This window comes from Vicugna pacos, chromosome 9 (genome assembly GCF_048564905.1).
Source record: "Vicugna pacos chromosome 9, VicPac4, whole genome shotgun sequence".
Classification (NCBI taxonomy): Eukaryota; Metazoa; Chordata; class Mammalia; order Artiodactyla; family Camelidae; genus Vicugna; species Vicugna pacos.
Window position 1 is genome coordinate 27,966,969 of NC_132995.1, and position 22,365 is coordinate 27,989,333.

General features: G+C 35.3%; 1 protein-coding gene across 11 annotated transcripts in view; it reads left to right on the forward strand.

The window, feature by feature from the left end:
- Positions 1 to 640: 640 nt before the first annotated feature.
- The window catches only part of CYLD (CYLD lysine 63 deubiquitinase), a 64,515-nt gene continuing 42,790 nt past the window's right edge, over positions 641 to 22,365 (forward strand). For 2 of the 11 annotated variants that reach the window (XM_015242273.3, XM_072967354.1), the window contains exons 1-5: positions 641 to 710; positions 1,347 to 1,427; positions 7,447 to 8,098; positions 9,305 to 9,607; positions 11,771 to 11,876. In XM_015242273.3, coding sequence (XP_015097759.1) covers positions 7,595 to 8,098; positions 9,305 to 9,607; positions 11,771 to 11,876 — 913 coding nt within the window. In that variant the 5' untranslated portion in view covers positions 641 to 710; positions 1,347 to 1,427; positions 7,447 to 7,594. Of the gene's footprint in view, positions 803 to 1,171; positions 1,198 to 1,346; positions 1,428 to 7,446; positions 8,099 to 9,304; positions 9,608 to 11,770; positions 11,877 to 22,365 lie in introns of those variants that run through there. The other 9 variants (XM_031680579.2, XM_072967350.1, XM_072967351.1 and 6 more) reach the window with 9 other exon arrangements.

Consider the following 22,365-nt stretch of genomic DNA (forward strand, 5'->3'; position numbering starts at 1 on the left):
AGGAACCTTACATATGATATTTCACAACAATCCTGTAAGACAAGGTGATAACGATTATCTCCTTTTTTGCAGATGGGGAAATTGAGGCTGAGTGGTTGTGAGTTCCCCGTGTCACGCGGCTGCTAATCGAAAGTGCAAAGGGTCTAAGCAAACATAGGTCTTTTTCTAAAGCTTTGCCTTTTCATGGAGTCCTAGAATCCTATTAGGATTGGGATATATGGGGAAATTGAAGCTGACCCCACTCCAGCCCCAAAGTCTCAGCTTTACAAGAGTTTTGACAGTTAAGCTAAAAGCCAAGACCTTGGCCTGGGAGGTGGAGCCGGGAGAAGCACAGAGCCCCGCCCCGGATCCGGTGTCAGCCAATGGTGCCTCGGCACCCATAGTCTTTCGTCCAATCAGCCAGAGATTCCCGCCCCCATCCCCCCTCTTCTCCTCCCCTCCCCTCCGCTTTCCCTTTGGCTCCACCGAGCTTGACAGAGCGGAAAGTCCCTTCAGTCGGCTCCAGGCCGGCAGCCATTGGAGGAAGGTCTGTCACTGGGCGGCCCAATCAGAGCGTGCGCAGGAACGCAGCTCGGGCTGCAATTGGTTAGCGTGGCGGTTGCCCCTTCCACCCCCGCTCCCTCCCTCTTTCCCTGGGCGGTTCGGAGGCGGGGCAGGTGGGGGCGGGCCCAGGTAGCAGGTTCGGCTGCGCTGGGGCCCGCGCGTCGGAGGTAAATACTAGGGCGGTGGGTGTAGGGTGCCGGGGCCGTCCTGGGACGCGGGCTGGCGAGGCTGGGGAAGGGGCAACGCCCCGCCGCCCGAGGTGAGTGAGCAAGCGGGAGGCCGAGCGGGCGAGCGGCGGGCGGCCCGGCCCCTCGGGCGCCCCTACCCGGCCTTAGGGCGCCTCGAGCTGCCGCTGCGGCTGTCCGGCCCTGGGCGCCGGCCCGTTACTTGCCCTGGCCGGTAGCCGGCCAGGTCCGCGGGGTGCGGAGCCCGCTGACGTCAGCCCGGGCTTCCCCACCCCCGGGGCTTCCCCACCCCCCCCGGCCTTCCTGGGAGGGCTCTCCAGTGAGGGAGCGTGGTGGTCGCCGCCGCCGGGACCTCCGGAGAAGAGAGGACTTAGGGTGGGAGCAGCGCAGGAAACCGCCTCTCCTTCGGCCTCCATTTACAGATGGGGAAACTGAGGCACGGGCCGCTGGCTAGCTCCCGACGGCCCAGGTTGGCATCGAGAGCCCAGGGCTGTAGTGTCTCACACTGGTGCCTTGGGGCGTATCAGTCGATCGGTTTTGGGGTGTTTGTGGCTCCCGTCCAGGAAGAGCAGTCGGGGTTCTGGCCTCCTTAATGGCGTGTTGTGCTTTTTCTTTCAGTTTCCCCCTTTCCAGGGTGACGATGGTTTTACACAACAACCCGGAGTTCTTTAGTTGAAAGGTGCGCTCTATTGAAGCAAGGTATTCATTCTTTTACTTCTTTTTGTTTTTCTTTTTTGTCATATTAAGGATCTGTGGGGGAAACGGAAGATAGTATTCCTGAGTTGGGTTCTCAGCCGGGTTAGCTGCCCAGTTATTCATGTACTTGGCTTCTTTTCTATTCCGCCCTGTGGCATTTGCATGTTTTAGGATGGTTGTCATCTTCCAGCCACCAAGCCTTTCAGTCTCTCAGCCCCCATCACCCCTGCCCCCTTCCTCTCCCGAGGCTCCCTGGAAAGTTGTATCCTTAGCTCAGTTAAGGAGCATTCCCTGCCTTGCCTTTGATTTCTGGCTAATGGGGATCTTAATAAGATTGTTCCTTTTGCAGTCATTGGCTCCGGGAGAAAAATCTAGGCCTTGAGAAAGGGTGTTCATTCAAGTGTTGGGTTTCTGCACACACCACCTCACGCCCCAAGTAAATTGAATGGCCTAAGAATTTAGCTTGCCAGTTCCCTACTGGGTAGTGTGGGTGGATTTGAACTAGCGCAGTATTACAAGGAAATGATTTGCTGGAATTTCTTGTTAAAGTTCATGTACTGTGAATGTTGATAACACCCAGAACATTCTCTGATGTTCGGCCACAAAATTTTACAGTACTCTTTCGAAGAAGCCTTCCTTTGGAGGGTAACTTTTGTGAAGAGCTGATAAGACCAGGACACTTGTTATATAAATCAACAGACATGCAGCAGGAATGATTTCTTGTGGTCTGACATGCCTAAACTGTGATTTTGTTTAAGGAAGCCTCTAACACAAGAAGGGAGACAGGAGTAATTATCTTATTCATCAAACTGTTGGTATTTTGTTCCTGATTTTCGCACTTTGATCTTAAATTTGTCAAAGTACTTTTCTTGATTATACAGAATTTATAAGCATCAGACATGGCGTGGGGATCTAGGAACCCAGTTTCAAATGAACCTCAAAGCAAGTTGTTTTCACAATTGTGAAAGTTTCCTGGTTTCCTCTTAAGCGTGTAATGATGAAGCGGTGTAAAAACTGACCATTACTTCATTGAGCCAGAAAATTAGAATGAGTGTTTATCTAAGGGATTAGGTAAAAATCATTAAATACTGCCAACTCCTGAGTCTTCTTTTCTTCTTTTAACCTTGAAGAAGCTTTTAACCTCTTAAACAATTAGGATGAGGAAATGGAATTTTGACTTTCACTGTTATCGCTTGAGTTAAGCAAGTCATTCATATGTCCTGTACTGAATGTCTAACATATTGTCAAGCTCTTGTTTGGGCCTTGGAAGTATAAAGATAAAGGGCTTGGGGAGTTCACAGTTTGGAAAGTGTAGTGGTCAGGTTTAACTCTAGTGAGACACAAGTGTTCCTAGTTTTTCTGACATGAATATGTAGACGTGGGAGGCAGGCTTTCTTTTAAACCTCATATCCTATGCTGGTTCTAGGGACTGAATACTTGTGTACTTGGGCCACAGATTAATCTATGAGAAAAATTAAAACTGACTCTTTTCTGGTCATGGAATCTCTGCTGTTTAGAAATATGAAAACTTGTTTTCTTACCGAGAGATATTCTTTCTTAAAGTGTTAATTATTCTAGCTGTAGAAGTACTTGGAGAAAGTCCTGTGTATCTTCTTTTCTTTAGTATTTCGCTGACCTTCTTCTTTTCCATATATAATTATGGGCAGTTCTTTAGTACTGTAATTTTTATTCTGATTTACATAGCTCCCTGTGGTTTTTAGAACAAGTCAGGATATCTCAGGAGATGCAAAGTATTACTAAATTGCATCTGTTTTTATTTTCTTTCTTGAAGGTCTTTGAACAATAACCTGATTTGAGAATCAAAATGACATTGTATCTTCTCGATAAGTTAACCATTGTCAATTTTATGTAGCTAAGGGTGTTCGTTTGTGCTAAATATTCTTTTAGAACTAATTTGGACCTTTAATACTTTCATCTAAAACTTATTTCTTGATCATCTCCTTTTCATTGCATTGACAGGAAATTGATACTTGTGCCTTCCCACCTTTATCTTAGTTTAATGACTTTATTTTAATACAATTAAATTCTCCTTTACTCAGAATCCAGACCATCAAGAAGCTTAGATAACAGGATGTATTTTCAAATCTATGTGACCCTAAACTGTTCCCTCCTCTCAGATGTTGTCAAAAGAAAATCCTGTTCAGTATGATTTTAGGGTTAAAAATATTATTGTATTCCAACTCTTTGACAATCTTCATTCAGTACTTAGAGTATTTATCAGGATACTCATAATTATTCAGTTTTCCAGCCTGAAATAAGTATGATGGTATTTAGATGAATTGTTTGTGATATGCTTACACTCAAAAGTGAAGTACAGCATAGTCAGAGGCAATTTTTAAACAATTAGACCTAAAAAGTAGTAAGAGAACACAAATGAGGGCAGCCACCATGTCTTAAACCTCTATTTTTCAGTGTCTAACACTGTGTTGAGAGCAGAAAAATGATTGATAACTCACTGACAGAGTGATTTAAATCTTTCCCATAAGGTCTCGGGTTAGTTTTTATTGCTTGGGTTTCTTGAGACTTAATTTAAGTGAAAGAAGAATGTTGGCATTATATTCATTTCTACAGTGGGAGGAAAGCCTCTATTAGCATATTCTGCTGTAGTGCCAATATATTGAGATATTAATCATTAAATTTATTGTCTTGATACCTCTAGTAGAGCCATAAAGTTCCCCATTCAGTTGCAGTAAGAAGAATCAGTTTTTAATATGATAGTTCCAAACCTATTCTTTCTTAATGTATTCTTTCTAAAAGAGGAAAAACCACATCCTTTTTATTTTTGGATAATGCTTTTAAAATATTTCATAACTTTTGCTTTGGCTGTTCTAGTTGTCTAACATGACCCATCCTGTTAATGAGTTTAAATTCACTCATATTTGTGCTAATACAAGTTAGAAAAAAATTAATTGCTCTTTGTGTAGGTCACTTTAAAATACAGTTCTTACTATTATTAAATTGCCCTCAATCTGTTTATAAACCATAGTAGTTGTATCATATTTTACTGTGGACTGTTTCTTAAATGATTTGCAAAAAACCCACTTTTGTAATCAAATTCATTTAAAACAGAGTATCCTAACGCTTTACATATAGAAATTTAGTTTTGCCTTGGTAGTATCCCATTAGCACTGGTGGTTTTTATTTTAAATTGTGACATGAATTGTTAAGCTAGAGAACCAATAGAGCAGGATGTGTTGGTGTAAAATAATTATTAAGATACAAGGAATTTCTCAATTTTAACATTTGAAGATGTAAGTTTTAAGAATTAAAAAAATTTGTTTTCAAAATATAGTTGCTATACTTTAAAAACAATTTTTGGCCAAAAATATTTAAATACATTTTAAAGAGAACAAAACAGCTTCATTTTTTAAAAAGTTGCTTTTTGACCGTCTCATCCTTCTAGGAGCAACCGAAATAATGTCCACGCAATAAAGCCTGTGAGCTTTACTCCTAAAAGACCTGTTCAGAGGTTATGTTTCCTCCTTTTTGTTATTTTTTGTTTGTTTTTTAAACACACAAATAGATTTCATCACCTGGCTTCTTAGAACTGGTTAGAAGTAGTAAGTTGGAAAGCAGCAGGGCCATGAAAGAAGTCAAATACATGCTGCAGGAAACCACTGAAAATGGCTGATGGCAAGGGAAAACTGTAGACCGTAAATCTACAGAAGGCAGACACGAGGACTCAGAAAGCATGATGTAAAGCCTCTTAACACAGTAGCAGACACCTTGCCTATTGAGAGTCACACAAAATAATTTGTATTCCTATTGATAATTCCATGATCGAGATACAAATGAGACTATTTCCTTGTTGAAAAATACTGGCCTCTAAAAAGAATTTTGGTCAGCAGTAACAGATACTTCGTTTTGGGACTTTCAAGGAATAGAGCCAAATGAAGGTTTGGGTCGCTGTTTGGGTAGCCCTCATAAGGGGTTTTGTTTACAAGGTGCCAAGACAGGTTTCCATGGGTGTCTTACGTAAGTGGCAAATATAAATTGATCCTATTCCTGCTATAGTAGTGCCCTCAGGTGGAATTAAGACAAACACATTGTAAAAAAGAAAGAAAGAAAATAAAAAAAAGACCTGCTTTATGCTGCCTGCCCTCACTAAATGTATGCACATATTTCAATAATGTTGGTGTAAGGAGGTGCCAGACCCTTTACCCTGTCTTGGGTAATCTTCATGTCTCATTCTGGCTTGTAGAGGGACAGACTTATAAAAACCTTACCATTATAGAGTACCTCATTATCTACAATGTGTTCTAAAAGAAATGTTACTCTGAATTTGTCGGATTACATATTTTATCATTGAGTTAAACGGTTAAACTTAAAATTCGGCTCTTTAGTTTTAGGAGTTTTACTCCTCAAATAAATAAATAAGATTCTTTATTCCAAGAATAAAATAGATAAATATGATAGTGCTGTCATCTGCTGCTGTTACCCAGGGTAATGGAAAATGGATACCTCCGCCTCAAAGAGGGATGGAGTAAGTACCATAGTTAGAAACCAAATAGCCACATTCACATAACAGAGGATACATAAGAACTGCTGTTTTCAGTAAGATAATTGATTGCATAATGAATTAAAGTCTTGAACTGATGAAATTGTATAGTTTAAAAAATTTTTTTTACTGAAGTATAGTTAATTTACAGTGTTAGTTTCAGGTGTACAGCAAAGTGATTCAGTTATACATATACATACATATATGTATATATATTTTTTTCAGATTGTTTTCCATTATAACTTATTACAAGAAATTGAATATAGTTCCCTGTGCTATACTGTAGGTCCTTGTTGCTTATCTATTTTATATATAGTCGTGTGTATCTGTTAATCCCAAACTCCTCATTTATCCCTCTCCTACCTTTCCCTTTGGTAACCATATTTGGTTTTCTATGTCTGTGAGTCTATTTCTGGATTGTGAATAAAATTTGTATCTTTTTTGAGATTCCACATACAAGTGATATCATATGATATATGCCTTTCTGGGTCTGACTTACTTCACTTAATATGATAATCTCTTGGTCCATCCATGTTACTGCAAATGGCATGATTTCATTCTTTTTTATGGCTGAGAAATTGTATAGTTTTAAACCAGTGATTCAAGTAGGGTTGAGAAGGCTATTTTAATTGTGAGATTAGTATTCCTGTAAACATTTTGAATGAAAAATTGAAACTGAAAAAAATCATCTTTTGTATAAGTCCTTTCTCGTATACATAGTTAAAATTGTGGTGTAAAAACATTTTATATTTGATACTGTACTGCAGTTATATTTCCTTGTTACATTGTCCAAGTTTTGATGGCTACAAAATTGATTTTTAAAGATATCTTTAATATAATCAGATTTACAATATCTGGTATTTATGATTGAGAGAAATTAAATGAGGGCTATGATTAATATGATTAACATTTTCCTATCTAAGGACAAAATGTGCAAGATTAAGGAAATGAAACTGAGTTAGATAAAATGTTCTATTATCAAAATATGGCATACAGATAAATGAATTGTGGTTGAAGTTTCAGAATGTGATTTTATGATATTTTTATTGATAAAAATGTTCAATATAATAATTATGATGGATAACTTTTTACTTAAACTACCTGTACAGAAAATAGCCTTTTTGATTTATGTGTGTTTTCTCCAAATACAGCAGCTTATTCATTTAAGTTAGGCTGGATATATTAAAAAGTCTACTTTTCAAAGTTTAAAACTGTCAGAATGTATGTATAAGATTATCTTTTACTAGAATTTGAGTTCATAAATTTCAGTGCCTTGGGAACAAACATTATTGTATTGTCTTTGGAGATAATTTACAATTGAATCTCGTTGCTAAATAAGCAAGATGACGAGTAATATGGTATGTCTTTTAACCTTTTAAGATATTTTTGGAAGTATGTCATTTGTGTGTTTTTACTAGTCGAGTGAAGAATTTAAAAAGTCTTCAGTCTTAATTTTGACTCATGTAGAGTGAAGTGTTAAGTTTCTTTTTGCTTGTCCTCCAGGCATTTTGATCTGCTGTCTTTTTACAGCATGGACACCAAATTGCTAAAAACATGCTTTGGGACTGCCAGTGAATTTATCTTTTGTGGTTTTATTACACACTTAGTAGTTCCCTTTTTTTTGAGTTAATATTTTGGAGTTAATATCACAATGAGTTCGGGCTTATGGAGCCAAGAAAAAGTTACTTCACCCTACTGGGAAGAGCGGAGTTTTTATTTGCTTCTTCAAGAATGCAGTGTTACAGACAAACAAACACAAAAGCTCCTTAAAGTACCAAAGGGGAGTATAGGACAGTGTATCCAAGACCGTGCTGTGGGGCATTCGAGGATTCCTTCCTCAAAAGGCAAGAAAAATCAGATTGGATTAAAAATTCTAGAGCAACCACATGCAGTTCTGTTTGTTGATGAAAAGGATGTTGTAGAAATAAACGAAAAATTCACAGAGTTACTTTTGGCAATTACCAATTGTGAAGAGAGGTTCAGCCTGTTTAAAAACAGAAACAGACTAAGTAAAGGCCTCCAAATAGATGTGGGCTGCCATGTGAAAGTCCAGCTGAGATCTGGGGAAGAAAAATTTCCTGGAGTTGTACGCTTCAGAGGACCCTTATTAGCAGAGAGGACAGTATCGGGAATATTCTTTGGAGTAGAATTACTGGTAAGTTTAATAAACCATTTTAGTGGCCTGTGTGTGTGTGTGTGTGTGTGTGTGTGTCTATGTCTGTCTGGATGTACATGTGTTTTTTCCCCTTTTAAATACAAAATAAGTGTTCCCAGAAATTTTCTGTAATTTTTAATATTCATAATACTTAGGATTTACTTTCTAGTAGTAAACTGAGATGAAACAAAGATGATGCATTGAAAACTTTAAAACTACCTACTACAGTAGGAAATGCAAATAGATCATGTAATTATTGAAGACTTTGGTATCTTAGAAATTTTAACATTGAGTATTAAAAATGAACTCTACCAAATATAAATGAATGAATCACTTTAACAGAATTGTTAATTATCCTGACATTATCATCTGTAGATTTGTCAGTTTTTCTTAATGTGTACTGTTAAGTAATGAAATTTGGAGATAGGTATATTTTTAATATTTGAGCAATTTCAACTTGCTTATTGTTATCCCTGATAATATATGTGAAAATCATCTTGGAATTTGTTTCTACTGAAAAGAGATTCAAGAGCTCTGTGATACATTTCCAGAATTGATGTTAATTCTCAAGAACTCAAATGTCAGTTACATTTTGACATTCTTACAAATAGGATTTCATGCCTTGTTTGCATTTTGATTTAATTATTTAAAAGAGCAATTGTAAAACAATTGGAAATTTGAATCCCCACTGTGCCATTTACTAGCTGGGTTACCAGGTTGTTTAACCAAGAGGCTTCTCTAAATCTGCTTCCTCATCTATAAGATAGAGATATTAGTATACAGCTTGCAGTGTTTTGGGGATACATTGATTCAGAAGTTAGCACAATGTTTGGCACACAGTAATTGCTCAATAAATGGAGCTAATATTACTGTTATATTAAAGTAGATTGCTCTTTTTATGACAAAATTTTTGTTAAAATCCTAATGTAGACTCCAGCCCAGCTCTCTCACAGTAGAATTATGGTTTGAAATGATCAAGTAGCTTTATTGCAGCATCAGATAGTTTCTTCCTAATTTTTTTAAACACCCTAAATCCAACAGCAACTGCTAATAATTATATTTCTTATAGGTGTCATTTAGAATTTTTCCAGTGATTTCTCTGAAGTCCCCAGAGTGGATGTTTTCTCTTAGAGATCATCTTTCTCTATCGATCTAGCTAGCTAGCTATCTGTCCACCTTTTTTTTTTTCTCTCATGTGAAAACTAGGAAGAAGGTCGTGGCCAAGGTTTCACTGATGGGATATATCAAGGGAAGCAACTTTTTCAGTGTGATGAAGATTGTGGAGTATTTGTTGCGTTGGACAAAATAGAAATCATAGAAGATGATGAAACTGGATTGGAAAGTGATTATGCAGGTCCAGTGGACACAATGCAGGTTGAACTTCCCCCTCTGGAAATAAACTCCAGAGTTTCTCTGAAGATTGGAGAAACTATAGAATCTGGAACGGTTATATTCTGTGATGTTTTGCCGGGCAAAGAAAGCTTAGGATATTTTGTTGGTGTGGACATGGTAAGAAACTTTTGGATTATATTATCTTTGTGAATATATCAATTAGTTTTATGACCAAATTAGGTACAAATTAAACACTTTGATTATTTAAAAGAAACTAATTAGTAGTAATTTAAGGAACATGTCCTAATTTATTTTTAGTAAAGGAACATTGATATGGGCTAGGAGTCTAGACATAGAATTACATTTACTCGTTTTTCCAGTTTGAATCAACCGGAATAATGTTTTCAGTCTTTAAATCTGCTGTGTAATCGCTGACCAATAAACAGAGAAAAACCCACCCAAATATGTTACATACTGTCTTATTTTTCTGTATTTTGAAAAGCTTTTTTTTTTTTTTTGGTTATCTGTGTTCCTCTTTTTGTAATATTTTGCAGAATTTTGTTGGCTGATCTGATTTTAGTGAGTTGTATGTAAAAATCATTTATGGAAAATACCTGAATAGAGGAGAAGCACATTGCTTTAGGGGAAAAGACAAGAGTGTTTTCTTAGAATGTAATTCACTCAAAAGAATTTTTTTTATTGTGGAAAAATGTATGTAACATAAAATTTCCCATCTTAACCATTTTAAAGGGTACAGTTTATTGGCAGTAAGTACATTCACATTGTTGTGCACTCATTACCCCTGTTTATCTCCAGAACATTTTCATCACCCCAAACTGAAACTCTGTACGTATAAAGCAATAACTCCCTGTTACTCACTCCTCTCAGCCACTTTTCTGCTTTCTGTCTTTATGAATTTGCTTATTCTAGGTGCCTCATATAAGTGAAATCGTATAGTATTTATCCTTTTGTTTGTGTTATTCATTTTTAATGTTACCTTACAATCATATTTGCTAATAAAGGATACATCCCAGGATAGCAAATTGGGTGATACCTGTGGGATTAGAAGAAGGAGAAGAAAAAGGCTTGAGGACGTTTTTACCATAGATTGAAAATATGGACAAGAATTTGTTAGGTATAATAAAGGAACTTCATACAGAATTATTAAACACTAGAATGAGGAAGGAGAGGAGGTAACAGAGCCTTGTACTCATGATGTTTTTAGTGATTATTTTTATCTTTTCAGGTATACTTTCTGGGAGGCTATGAATGTTCTAGCATAAGTTTCTCTTACCTTGTGCTTGGAAACTGTAGGAAATTCTGTTTAATGCCCAATAGATAAACATTACTATGTTGTTTAGATAAACATTTACTGAATGTTTATCATGTGAAAAGTTAGAGCCCGAGTAAAACATGTGAGTCCCTAGAAATAGAGCTCGTCTTTAAACCAGTACTCTTTAAATATTCAGAACTGGTTTAAAGAGGAGATTGTGGGCTGGGTGGAGGGAAGGTTGGAGAAAGAGGGCCACTGGTCATTGGGTTTAATTTCCTCTTGCTGTAGGTCCTTTGGGCTTCACACTTGGCAGCAGCCATTTAGGCCATCCCCTAGATGGCAGTCTTGGGGTCACCTTGTTTATTTGGGGCAGGCTGTCTGGAGGTTGCACCACCAGCTTCTCCCTCTGCCTCTGCCTGTCTTCCAGGTGGCTTGTGCAATCATTCATTCCAAACCCCTCTAGTGCACTCCTTGAAAGGGAAGTTCTAGCAAACGCAATAGTCTTCAGCTCCTCCTGTTTCCAATGACATTTAGCATGTTCTACACATTGGCACTCAGGGCAGTTGTCTGACTGGCCCATTTCTTACTCTAGCTCCATGAACAGCGCTGTACAAATTGGTGCTACATTGGAATATAAAATAATTAATATAAAAATCTCCATTTTGGAGGGAATTCTTACATACCCATAAGATGACAAAAGAACAATTAAAACATAGACTTTCTATCTACAGAAAGGCTCACAGGAGTTCAAATTGAATATTTAAGTGCTCAGGGAATGTAAAGGAGTGATTAGAGCAGGTCAGGATTAGATGGGGCAGATTTCTGGGTGGAACAGTGTGTGATTAATACATCTGCCTATGCAGATGGATGTTATTATATAGACTAGTATTTATTGTCTAGTAAAGTATGACGGATGCACTTGATTCCTGGCTCATCTATGTGTTTACTATGGCTTGATTGTTCTTGGGTCTCAATTTTTGGAGGGCCCTTTTATGGAAAATAGAGAATTTCATGTTCATGATTTATTGAGGAGGGTTTTAACATTTATTCTGTTATTTAATTTCTAGGATAACCCTATTGGCAACTGGGATGGAAGATTCGATGGAGTACAGCTTTGTAGTTTTGCAAGTGTTGAAAGTACGATCCTCTTGCATATCAATGATATCATCCCAGGTATGTTTTCTTTGTGTTTTATATATTAATAAGGCTGCGCTTCTAAGACATATTTAGTTATGAGGATGTAAATATAAGCTTCAAGATGCATTTTTAGAACTTGACTTTTATATTATGGAATTGTTATTAAATAGAATAGTCTTCCTTGCCCCCAATTGAAAAATAATGCTTAAAGATTTTCATTTCTAGAAGTATGTGATGCAGGGTAATTTATTCATTATCATTCACTTTTTCATTACTTGTCTATTCTAAGTGTGTAAAAAAAAGCCTCTTCTGATTATTAGAAGGGCCAGAAAATGTAATAAACTGCTACCTGTTTAAGTGAGAGCCTGGTTTAAACTAGAAGCCTTTAAGCAGAAGTTGGTCATTTAATATAATCCTGTGGAGAGGGTTCTTGCTGGACGCCCTACAAGATCCCTTCCAGTTCTGAGGTGATGTAATTGATCAAGCTTCATGACTCTAGTCAGAAATAGATCCCTCAACTTTCACATCTTAAAGATGGTCTTAAGCAACCTTTTATTTTACCTCAAACAAGTAGCACCTAATGGCTGCTGTTAACTGATCGATAAGTTTCTATTGATAGCAACATCAACACCACCTTCCCCCAGCTTTTAGTAGAATTCCAGTCATAAGCTAGTCTGTTGGTAGTATGTTATTCATAGAACTAGGCAGTCAGAGGTGGTGATTCTTACTGAGCATTGTGCAACTATGAATAAATTGTCAGAAAGCCTGCATTTAATAGCCACAAATTTTGAATCCTTAATTAGATGTCTTCTACAGTCTTGACAAACTTACAAGGTAGGTCTTAATTATCCCCATTTTGTTGACAAAAAATTAGGGCTTAGACAGGGATAAGACTGACTAGGATCAAGTAAGATCCTGCTTGATTCCAGTAGAACTGGAATTCAAATCCAGACTTGTCTGATTATAAAGCTTACCCTTTTCAATACCTCTTCACCCCAAAACCTGTGTGTATACTTAGGGTATGAAGATCTGCATAGAAAAACATACTTCCCAGCTTCCAGTGTATACTTGGAAATATTGTTTCCATGGAGATGTATTTTGTCTCTAATTCTATAAAGCTGAATTTTACTGTAGCAAGGATCATAACTGAATAAAACTTTCTTTTTTTTTTTTTTTTTTTTTTTTTGCTTCCAATGTTATTCCATTATTGATTTTGACCCAGAACACTTCTAAGTTCCTGATAGGTCATTTCAGGTTGTCAGTTTCTTTTCTTGTAAGAATGAAGGGGCTAGTATTAGATGATCCTTGAGGCTCCTTCTAGCCTGCACTCTTTGCCCTTCCTGTTTTGCTGTTGGCTTGGTAGGTAATATATGCTTGTTTTGCTGAGTTAGGAAGTGCTTTTTGCTTTAACTTTTAGCCTTTCAGCAAGAATACATTAATTTAGTTGAAGGTATTCAAATGATAGCTTTATTTCAATTTTGCTTTGTAAAAATCTGACATACTTTGTTTTCCATTATTTCTTTAAAATCAGTTTTTTAATTTCTTTCAAATTGGTTTCTTAGCTGTATCTTTACTTCTGTTTGGAAACAAATGGTTTACATTCAGGGGAAAGCATACATGTGCTTAATATTTTAACTAGTAATATTTAATTTACCTTTTCATGCCTGCCTATGGAAGAACACAATCTATAATCTTATAAATTGAAATACTTTTTAATGTTACAATAAATGCTTATTGTTTAAAAAGCAATTTTGTAAAAGATTGTTCCTTCATGAAATATTAAGCCCTTACGTAGGCTTCTTCTAGGTGCTGAGGATATAGTAGGAAGCAAAACAGGTAAAAATCCTTCTTGCACGGAGCTTTTATTCTCATAAGTGAAGACAGACAATAAATTACACAGATGGTCAATTAGATGGTGATTGGAGGGAGAATGATAAGCAAAGGAAACGAGGAGGGGAATGCTGGGTTGTGAGGGGTGGGATTTTTCTATTTTATGTAGGGTCGTCCCAGTGAGCCTCTGTAATGTGCTGACCTTTGAACTCTTGGCATGAAGGAGATTTGAGGGCCTGGCCAGCTTGAGGAATAGCAAGGGGTTCATGTGGCCTGAACGAGGGAGAGTGGTAGGAGAGGCAGTGGGAGCTGGACCAAGCAGGGCTGGTGTATGGATTCTTGGCTTTACTCTGAGGGAGATGGGAAGCTAAGATGGGTTTTGAGTGAAGGGCAACTTACTGCAACTTAATTTTAAAATGATTGCTCTGGCTGCATGTTAGAGTGCAGAAATAGGGAGATCAGAAGGGGACTGTTGCACTTTTCCATATGAGAGATAGGGGACGGTGGCTTGGATTGGGGTGGTATGTTGGGGTAGTATATCATATATTGTTTAGTTTAGCCTATTTTTAAACTTAATACAAGTAGGATCATAGTGATTGTATCCTTTAATTGTTTGCATCATTTACTTAAAAGTGTATTTTGAGGTTGTTTCCTGTGGATGAAGGTATTAATAATTAATTCACCCTCACTGCTTCATAGTACATTTCATTGTGTGAATACCTCATGATTTAATAACCCACTCTAATGTTAATGGATGTTTGGGTTTGGGGTATTTCCATGTCTTCTTCAACACTTGGTACTGGTTAAAATTTTTGCTAGTCTGATGCCTGAGAAATGGTATCTCAAGATGATTTTAACTTATAGTTTCCTGATTATAAATAGAGTTGAATAACTTCATATGTTTACAAAACATTTGTGTCTTCTATTAAATATCTGTTTGTGTCTGCTCAGTTTTCTGTTAATTTGTCTATTTATTGATTTATGAGTTCTCTATCTTAAAATTTTAATAAAATATTTTTTCAACATTTTATTATAAAATTTCAAACATACAGAGCAGTTGAAAGAATTTTATACTGAGCTTCACTATTCCTGCCACCTAGATTCTACAATTAATATTTTTGTACTTACTTTATTGTATATTTATCCATCCCTCTATCCAGGCACTAATCCATCTTTTTTTATGTACTTCAAAATAAGTTAGACATCAGTACACTTACACTTTGGCATAAATATAATGAGCTAGAGATAAGTAGTTTTCTTTTTTCCTTTTGAGATAAAAGGCATCCATTTAATGAAATACACATTGCATCATTTGAGTTTTGACCAATGCAAATACCCTAGAGTTTAGGAACTATCAGGTTACTAAAATGATTTTTCATAAGAAATGCATTCACCTATCTCAAATCAACATAATGAAACAGTATTGTAGGGTGTCTTATTTCCATTCTTATCCCCTCTGTGCCACTTGGCCCCTCACTCCAACCCTTGCCTCCCACTAGTAACTATTTTTATTAATTTCTTGTGTATCATTCCAGAGTTTCTTTATGCAATATAAATACATATTCTTTCTTCCCCTTTTAAGCATGAAGCGTAATATTTACACTATTCTGCACATGTTTTATTCTCTTCACTTTATATCTTGGAGCTCTTTGTACCTCTGAACAGAGAGATTCTTCTTATTTACAGTGTATAAATTTCCACTGTACTATGGTTCCATAATTTATTGTTATTGGTGGATATGGATTGCTTCTAACTTTTTTACTGTTACAAACAATGCTGCAGTAACCTTGTACATACATATTTTCCACATATGCTAGCTTACCTGTGGGATAAATACCCTGAAGTGGGATTGTTTAGTGAAAAGCAGTTTGCATTTTATTGTCCTAGATACTGCTCAATTGCTTTCAATTGTGGACATAACAATTTATATTCCTACCAGCAGAGACTGAGGGTAATATTTTATAGCCTTACCATAAGAATGTGTTGTTAATTTTTTTCAAATCTGATTGAGTGAAAGATGTATTTCAGTATAATTTTAATTTGTATTTCTCTGATGAATGAGGTTGAGCATCTTTTTGTATGATTAAGAGAAATTTGTATTTCTCTTTCTGTGAACTGTTGATTCATATCTGTCATCTGTTTTTTTAATTGGATTTTTGTTCTTTTTTCTTACTAGTTCTTTTTTTATGTGTTAGGGATGGTAAGTCTTTTGTGATATGAGATGCAAATGTTTCCCACTCATTTGTCCTCAATCCTAATTTGTCACTAGTCTTTTTTACTATTTGCTTATCTTCTTGACCTCATTTTAAAAAAGTGTGATAATATATGTGTAATAAGATTGACCATTTTAACCATTTTTAAGTGTACAATCAGTGGCCTTAAGCACATTTACAATGATGTGCAATCATCACTGCTATTTCCAGACCTTTTTCATAATCTCGAACAGAAATTCTATACCTATTTAGAAATAACTCCCTATTTCTCCCTTTCAGCCCCTGGTAACTTCTGTTCTTTACTTTCTGTCTTCATATATGTGCCTATTCACGATACCTCATATAAGTGGAATCCGTGCAATATTTGTCCTTTGTGTATAGCTCATTTCACTTGGTTTAATATCTTTTGACTTTGCTTTAGGTAATTTCTGTCATACAGGATTAAAATTTTTACATAGCTGAATTTACCAGATTTGTTAGTGGCATCTGGATTTTGAGTCACTCCAGGGTTATAAAGGAATTTCTCCATGTTTTCTCCTAATTCTCTTGTGGTTTTATTTTTATGTGTGTGTATACATATGCATGTATATCTTTGATCCATTTTAATTTTATATGGTGCATGATGTGAAATATGGATCTAATTTAGTATCCATCCCCCTGCCCAGATAGTTACCCAGTTGTCCCAACATCATTTATTAAAAAGTCCACCTTTTTCTTACTCCTTTGAGATGCCACTTTCATCATACTAAGTTCCCATTTATACTTTGGCGTATGTCTGGACTATCTGTTCTGTCTCTTTGTGCTTCACCACATTGTTTTTTAATGATTCTGTATCATATGTTTTAGTAAGATCCGGAGTCCTGTCTCATTGCTCTTCTGAGTTTTCCTGTTATTCTATACTGTCTTCTAAAAGTTTAATAGTTTTGCCTTTCACATTTAGGTGTATAACATACCTAGATTTGATTTTGTGTAGGATATGAAATATATATGCCCAGTTTACCACGCTTGCTGTGTATAAATCAAGTTTCAAAATATGTACGTATGGATCTCTTTATGCACTCTTTTCTATTTCTACATTAAGGCCTTTAGGCCTTTATTGTCATAGCTTTAGAAGAAACCTTATAGCCGTAAGAGTACATTTCCCTTCTTGTTCTTTTTCTTAATGAGTGTCTTGACTGTTGTTGGCCATTGACTCTTCATTGTAAATTTAATAATCAGCTACCCAAATATTACAAGAGAGTTCCACTGGGATTTTGGCTGGAATTGCAGTTACGCTGTAGAACAATTTGAAGAAAATTGTCATTTCTGTTATATTGAAACTTCCATGAACATTGTATAGCCTTTGATTTATTTAACCTCTTTTTAGTAAAATTTTATAATTTCTCCATTTCTTATATATATTCTGATACATTATAAAGTAAAACATGTTTTCTAATAGATTTTTGGTGTCTACTTACAAAAACAACTGTATTGAGATCTAATTCACATACCATATAATTCACTAATTTAAACTATACAATTCAGTGTATTTTAGTATATTTACAGATATGAACAATCATCATTACAATCAATTGGAGAACATTTTCATCAACTCAAAAGGAAACCCTGGAGCTTTGAGGTTTAACTCCATTATCCCTTCATCCTCCTCGGTTCTGAGCAATCAATTACCTTCTCTCTCTGTATGTTTGCTTATTGTAGACATTTCATATAAATAGAATCATATAATATGCCCTCCTTTATGACTGGCTTCTTAATGTTTTCAAGGTTCATCCATGTTGTAGCATGTATCAGTACTTCATTCTTTTTTTGTGCCTAAGTAACATTCCATTGCATTAATACAGCACATTTTGTTTATCTATTCATCTGTTGATGGACACTTGGATTCCCTCCATTTTTTGGCTATAATGTAGAATGCTGCTATAAACATTTGTGTAGAAGTTTCTGTATGGAGGTGTGCTTTCATTTCTCCTGAGTATGTATCTAGGAATGGAATTGCTGGGTCATCTGATAGCTCATGTTTAATCATTTATGCACTGCCAGATTGTTTTCCAAAGTGACCATTTTACATTCCTACCAGTAGTGTAAGAGGACTCTGATTTCTTCATGTCTGTGTTGTTATTTGACTTTTTAATTCTAGCCATCCTAGTGGGTATGAAGTAGCATCTCAGATGACTTGTGTGTGTTGAGTTTTGTTATAAACAATCTGCTTAAAATCCTTTATTCCCAACATATCTGTAGATTACATTTTTAGTAGCCAGTCATTATCATCTGCAAATACAACCATCATACCTCTTCCTTCTAATCCTTAATATCTTCCATTTTTAAAATATGGCTTGCTATCCTAGTGTCCTAGCTAGAACCTGTAAATATAATATTGAATAGAAGTGGTGATAGCAGACATCTTGGTCTTGCTGCTGATCTTAAAGTGAGTGCTTTTACCATTTCACTATGAAGTATATGTTCATCCTAGGATTTTCTTATAGCTGTCTTTTATCAGGTTACAGAAGTTAGCTACTATTCCTCATTTTCTAAGGCTTCTATCATGAATGGATATTGAATTTTGTCAAACTTTTTTCTCTGTTGAGATAGTCCTATGTTTCTTTTAATCTGCTAATCTTCTAATATTAAATTAGCCTTACATTCCTGATACAAAGCCAGTTTTATCATGAGTCATATGTTGGTTGGTCTAGTTTGCTAATTTTTGCATGTTTCAAAATTAAAAAAAAAATTTGCATTGCATGTTTAAAAAATTTTTTACTTGGTGCCCTGGAATGAGTTTGCCCTGGGAGGGCGCCTGTATCTTGGAAAGTGTTGGGGTAAATTTTTAAAAAATTTAAAAAAAAGTATGTGATTGAATTTTTTGTTGTTGTTATGGTAAAATACACATAACATACATTTACCATCTTAACCATTTTCAAGTGTACAGTTCAGTGGTATTAAATGAATTCATAATTTTGGACACCAGTCTTCACCATCTGTCTCCTTAATGCTTTTCATCTTGTAAAACTGTATTCCATAAAACAGTAACTCCCCGTACCACCTCCCACCCTCAGCCCCTGGCAACTGCTAATCTTCTTTCTGTCTCTGTAATTTTGACTAAGTATCTCATATAAGTGGAATCATACAGTAGTCTTTTTTTTTTTTTTAATGATTGGCTACCTCACCCCCTACTCCCTGGTAACCACCACTCTACTCTCTGTTTTTCTGAATTTGTCCTTTTTAGATTCTACATTAAATTAAAATTAAATTAAAAATAGAATTACTATACCATCCAACAATCCCACTTCTGGGTATATATCCAAAGGAAATGAAAGCAGGATCTCAAAAAGATATCTGCACTCCCATATTCATTGCAACATTAATTACAGTAGCCAAGATACGGAAACAACCTAAATGTCTATCAGTGGATAAATGGATAAAGAAGATGTGATAAATTTGTGTGTATGTATGTATATATATATATATATATATATATAATGGAATATTATTTGGCCATGAGAAAGAAGGAAATTTTGCCGTTTATGACAATGTGGGTGAACCACGAGGGCATTATGCTAAGTGAAATAAGGCAGACAGAGAGAATCAGTCTTACCGGAGGATTCTCACTTTCACTTACTCAAAAAACCATCTTTTGGATTTCTTAATCCTTTCTAGGTATATTGTTTTTCTGCTTCAGTAATTTGAAAATTATATTTTCTTTGACTTTTTGTGGATTTACTCTATTTTTTTCTAAACCTTTAAGTTTGAATGCTTAGCTTATTTTTAGTGTTTTTTCCCTAGTGTAAATCCTCTAAGGCCAGAGTTGATGTACCCAACTACCTACATTTCATAAAATTTGGTACACAGTTAGCTTGTTATCATTAAATTTGAAGTAGTTTGTAATTTCATTCATGATTTTTTAATGTAATTCATGAGCTATTTTCAAATGTGTTTTAAAATTTTTCAGGTATCTGTTTTTTTGTTTTTGTCATTATTAATTTTCAATTTGATTGTGTGTGGTCAGAGAATATGATACTGATCCTTTGGCATTTGTTGAGGCTGGCTTAATGGCTCAGTACGTGATCAATTTTCAGAAATGTTTTGTGTGTACTTGAAAAGAATGTGTTTTCTTCAACTGTAGTTGCATGCATTTCATGCATTTTTTATGTGTCCCTTAGGTCAAGCTAATTTATTATGCTATTCAAATTTTATGTGTCATTACTGAGTTTTTAATTTTGAGATCTAACAGTTACTGAGCAAGGTATGTTAAAATGTCCCAGTATCATGATAGATTTGTTTATTTCTTCTTAGTTGTATAAGTGTTTGCTTTAATTTTGAAAGTGTTATTTGCTGCCTACAAGTTTAGAATTTTAGGTGCCTAGAACTTTGAACTGTTATATCTTCCAGGTGATTTGAGCTATTTCTTGTTATGTGGTGACCATCTCCATCTTTAGTAATTCTTTTTTATCTTATATTCTGTTTTGTATGATATAGATAGGTTTCTTTTGGTTAATATTTCCCAGGTATTTCTCTTTTTCATCATTTCTGTTTTATAACTGTGTATAGTTGGCATTCTTTATTTCTTAATCTAGTTTGACAATTTTTGTATTTTAATTGAAGATTTTAATCTATTAAATTTATCATTACTGATAATTGAATTTATTTCTACCATCTATGTGTTTTCTGTTGTTCTACTTTTTCTGCCCTCTCCACAATGTGTTTTTTGGATTGAGAGCCCACCCCTACCCCCAGCCTTCTTCATTCCATTTTCCCACTCTATCCCGCTTTGGTTTTTTTTTTTTTTTAAGTCAGCATGTGATTTTTAAAATCCATTCTGATGATGATCTGTCTTTTCATTGTTGTGTTTGATCTATAACCCTTTAATGTAATTATTGTTATTACTGGGTTTTGAATCCAATAATATTTTAATATCTGTTTTCCATTTTTCCATTTATTTTTCATTCTTATAGTTGCTTTTTACTTTTTAATGGATTATTTGAAAAATTTTAAGAATGGTATGTTATTTAATCTTTTGACTTTTAAGCTACATTTCATTGTAATATTGCTTTAGTGGTTTCTCCAAGGATTATTATATTCTTAATGTTTCCATCTAGTTAAGGTTAATATTGTACTATTTCATAGAAGATGCAAAAACCTCGTAACCATGTAAATCTGGTTACTTCTTCCCAGTCCTTTCTGCTATTAGTTGTCATACACATCACATCTGTGTACTTCAAAAACCCATAAGAGTGTTATTTTTTTGTTGAAATAATCATTTATAATTTAAAGAATTAAAGGATCTGAGTATTGAGTATCTGTTATCATTTTTCTTCATCCTGAAGAACTTCTTGTGGTTTTTGTTGAAGTAAATTCTTCTAGAAATGAATTAAAAAATTTTTTCTTTTATCTGAAAATGTCTTTATCTTGCCTTCATGTTTGAAGGATATTTTGGGTATGTATAGAATTCCGCTTTGAGGTTGGTTTTCTGCTATTTGCTGGCCCCGATACTTTCTGATGAAAAGTCAGCAGTGGTTTGAATCATTGTGCCCCTGTATGTAATGTGTTGTTTATCTCTGGATGCTTTGAAGACTTTATATTTGGTTTATAGCAGTTTAATTATGATGTGCCTAGCATGATTTTCTTCACATTTGTGCTGCTTGGCATTTGCTAAACTTCTTGTATTTGTAAATTTATATTTTTTTAAGAAAGTGGGAAACATCTAGTCATTATTCCTTCAAGCACTTTTTCCATTTCTTTCAATCTGCTCTCTTTCTGTGTCTTCAATTAGATAAATGTCATAATTTTTGATATTGTCCCTTAGCCTTGAGGTTCTGTTAAATTTTTTTTTCAAACTTTGGTCTCTCTATTCTTTGGATAATTCTTTTGTTCTACCTTTAATTACTGACTTCTGCCACCTTTTCCCCCATCGTGTTGTTTAGCTCATCCAGTAAATTATTTTTTGAGATGTTTTATTTTTTGAAAGTTTTTAAAAGTGTTTAAGACTTTCCATCTGGTTTCTTTAGTTTTTATTTCTCTGTTGAGGTAGTCATGTGTTCTTCATCACTGTAAGCATATTTTTCTTTACTTCATTAAGTGTAGTTGTAATGGCCTCTTTAAAATTCTTAAGAAGGAAACAAAAATTTTTCTGTAAATTTCAACATCAGAATCATCAGTGGATTCGTATCCACTGTGGTGTTTTTTCCTTTGAGAATGTATCACAGTTTCCCTTTTTTCTGTATATTAAATAATTTTGGATTACATTTTTGTATTGTTTCCTTCTCTAAATTTTGAGTCCCCTCTATATTTTTATTTTAATTTTATTTTTTACTCTTCTATGCCTACAAATAGTTTTATTTTTGTACTTTATCAAAGTTTATTATTCCAGGAGAAATAGTCTGGTTCATACATACTCCATCATAACAATTATATTTTTAGGTATATATTTCATAATATGGAGAGCATTTACTCAAGAAAAAAGAGGGATTTCTCTGGGTAGGTATGAA